At 55.1% G+C, this 3263-nt stretch overlaps 1 protein-coding gene across 1 annotated transcript in view; it reads left to right on the top strand.

Moving 5' to 3' along the window:
* Positions 1-2: 2 nt before the first annotated feature.
* The window catches only part of MYOZ3 (myozenin 3), a gene marked incomplete at its 5' end in the record, with an annotated part of 3780 nt that continues 519 nt past the window's right edge, over positions 3-3263 (top strand). The window contains 2 exons of the mRNA XM_008949076.1: positions 3-84; positions 338-509. Coding sequence (XP_008947324.1) covers positions 3-84; positions 338-509 — 254 coding nt within the window. The remainder of the gene's footprint in view (positions 85-337; positions 510-3263) is intronic.

Raw genomic sequence — 3263 nt, 5'->3', positions numbered from 1 at the left:
AGGGAGGGCCCCCTGCAGTGCCCAAGAAGACGGAGAAAGTCTTGCAGATGAGCAAAATCCTCAACCCCGACTCTCTGGCCCCAGGTAAATGCTGCCTACACCCCAAAGCTGACACCGTTGTGGTGCTGGAGGCAGCGAGCTGCTGCCTGCTCCACCCCAGAACCCTCCCCCGGAGTTGATGTATAAATACATGACATACCTTTATGTTATGCACACGTAACCCTGCTCCCAGCAGCAGGTCCCCCACGGCCACAGCCCCGTTTCTCTCCCCTGCTCGGTGCGTTGCCCCAGCCCAGCTCCAGCCTCAGCAGCCCACCCCGTCTCTCCCCACACACAGGGTACTCAGGACCCCTCAAAGAAGTGCCCCCAGAGAAGTTCAATGCCACTGCCATCCCCAAAGGCTACCGATCCCCGTGGCAGGGACTCCTCGGGGACAAGGACAGTGCTGTGTGTGGCATGAACCAGCTGCCCACGAGACCCTTTCCGTGGGACTTCAAGAGCTTCAACAGGTAATACTGGCTGAGGAGCAGGCACTGACACCTTGTCCACCCCTTGGCCAAGCAGCACCTACCATCCTGCTCAGGAAATGCAATGATCTCTGCCCTCACCACAAACCACAGGGGAGCAGCAAGGGCTCAGGTTGTTCTTTTCCTGCTCAGGAGCTCCTCTGCAAAGGTCCCTGCCTCCAGCAGCTCCCCAGATCTCCTCTCAGCTCCACCACCGGGCTTGCACAGCCTTAGGCTCACTGGGTAGCCTCAGGAGTGAAATTTGGGAGGACTAATTCTCATGCATGTGTTCCTGGAGAAGGAATCGCTGCTGCTCCCAGCTGGGCTCAGCTCTGGGCTGGGTGAGGAAAGGCTTGGACACTGCCAAGCCTCCCTCCTGATTTCCTTAAAGTATCCAAGCAGCTGCTGGAAGTGGTGGGGGTACAAGGTTAATCTTCCCACAAGGTGCTAAGAGGTCATCAGATTCCTTCCAAACACCTGCTTGAGACTGAAGTCTCCAGGACAGGGAGTTTCTGGTGGCTTAGCCTGGCAAGCTCCACGCTCTGCAGCTGCTTCCAATGGAGCACAACAGCTGCTGTGCCTCCTCACACCTCCAAATCACACTGGGGTTCAGGCTGGGAGCAGAGACCACCAAGGAAAATCATCTTTCTGGAAAGGTGGGTGGTGGGGATCCAGGAGATGGAGATCTGGTGGCAGCAAAGCACCAGCAGCGCAGGGTAGAATAATGAGAACTGAACTTTTAAGCTGAATGTCACCCCAGGGAATCTGCAAAGCCAGGTCCTGGCTCTCTCCTCCTCACTGAAAGCCTCTCCCAGCAGGAGCAAAGTACGTTAGGGTTGGTGGCCAAAGTCACCTTCCAGCAGGCGAGCTCACCCTGGAGCTCCCTTCTGGGACACAGCCCTGCTCCCCATCAGTCTATCTGCCCCTGTGCTGGGCCTCTGCAGACAGCAGCTTCCCCAAGCCCACAGCGGGGCTGGCTGTGAGTGGTGGGGGAAGCAAAGGGGCTTCACCAGACACCAGGGTCTCCTGCCCAGCTCCTCAGCCAGCCTGGGCTTTCCGAGGAGGTGCCCCAGGGGGAGGACGAGGGGCTGCTGCAGGCCCTTGGCTCTTTTCTTTCAACAGTGAGCCATGTTCCTGCCCCAGTGGGTATTTATGGACCGAGACTGAGGCAAGGGCATGTGTCTGAATAATGCTTTACCCAGCACCATTTCCCCCCTCTCACCCGCTGCCTTTCTATTTAAAGTCTGGAGCTGTTATTTAATACAGATGGATGCTAATTTAACACCAAGCCTCTTGCCACCGCCTCTAATTCTTCACTGAGGCAAGAAGATTCAGAGAGCCAATCTGCTTTTAACTGGGCTTTTCATGATCTTCCAAGCTGCTGGCTTTTAAATGGCTTCTTGGTTCATCAAAAACTGCAGAAAAAACAAGCTTTTTTGGAACAAATTGGCCAGCAGTCTTGCCTGAAGTTGGGTGAACCCCCACACAGCTCCTGTGGGTCACAGGGCAAGGGCAAATTCACCACCTCAACAGCAACTGTGTTAAAGCAGACGGGTTTATTCCCAACTTCAAAGATTCAGGCTGTGGTACAAAGACCTTCAGCCTCTTTGCCAAGGTCTGCTGCCTTAGGAGAACGAAAGCCAAGCTTTGGAAAGGACTGTCTTTGCCCAGAAGGGAGAAAGTTTCTGGAACAAACTTCTCTCATTTACCTTTTCCCCTCTTATTTCTCCTCTGTTGCAAAACAGTGCCACGTTACTCATGTTCGAGCAGCTCTTCCCAAAGCAAACATCCCAGCTACGCCTCATTGACAGCTCAGCCTCCATGTGCTGCTCCAAAACCAACATTCCTGGCTTTTTGGGGGCTGGCACTCTCTTCCCCAGTGCCTTTCCACATTTCTCCAGAGTGGGATGACAGCTCTTGCCCCCACACTACTCCTGTTAGTCATAGTTCACGAGAAGCTGTCCCAAAAGGCAGACTGGAGCCAGGGCCAAGAGAAAGACATTTGCCTGTCCATGTGCTGGAGAGATCAGGAGGCAGCACCACCAGCCTCTGCCCTCAGCAGAAGACATCAGCTGTGGAGGGGTCACTCCCCAAAGACCTGGGGCTTTGTCATTGTCATCTCTTCTCTTAATCTACCAGGATGCCATCCAGAGGGACCTGGACAGGCTTGAGAAGTGGGCCCGTGCAAACCCAGCAGCGTGGGCAGCAGGGCAGGGAGGGGATCCTGGGGAGACCCCCCTGCAGGGCTGGGGCAGCTCTGGAGTCCTCAGCACAGCAGAGCCAGGGACCTGCTGGAGTGGGGCCAGAGGAGCCCCAGCAATGCCCCAAGGGGGGAACCCCTCTGCTGGGAGCCCAGCAGGAGAGAGTTGGGCTGGGGCAGCCTGAGAGGAGAAGGCCCTGGGGAGACCCTATCGTGGCCTTTCAGTACTTAAAGGATGCCTCTAAGAAATGAGTACAGTCTTTTTGGCAGGACTTATTGTAACAGGACAAGAGGTGATGGTTTTAAACTAAAAGAGAGGAGATTTAGACTAGATATGAGGAAGACCTTTTGGACACTGAGGGTGGTGAGACCCTGGCCCAGGTTGCTCAAGAAGGTGCTTGATGCCCCATCCCTGAACCATCCCAGGTCAGGTTGTATGGGGCTTTGAGGAACCTGCTCTAGTTGAAGCTGTCCCTGCTCAGTGCAGGGAATGTTTGACTCGATGAGCTTTAAAGGTCCCTTCCCACCCAAACCACTCCACAATTCACACACAGCCC

Source organism: Merops nubicus, unplaced genomic scaffold, assembly GCF_000691845.1.
Source record: "Merops nubicus isolate BGI_N331 unplaced genomic scaffold, ASM69184v1 scaffold18971, whole genome shotgun sequence".
Classification (NCBI taxonomy): Eukaryota; Metazoa; Chordata; class Aves; order Coraciiformes; family Meropidae; genus Merops; species Merops nubicus.
The sequence above is the reverse complement of the archived record's forward strand: the minus strand, read 5'-3'. Positions and strand labels throughout refer to the sequence as shown.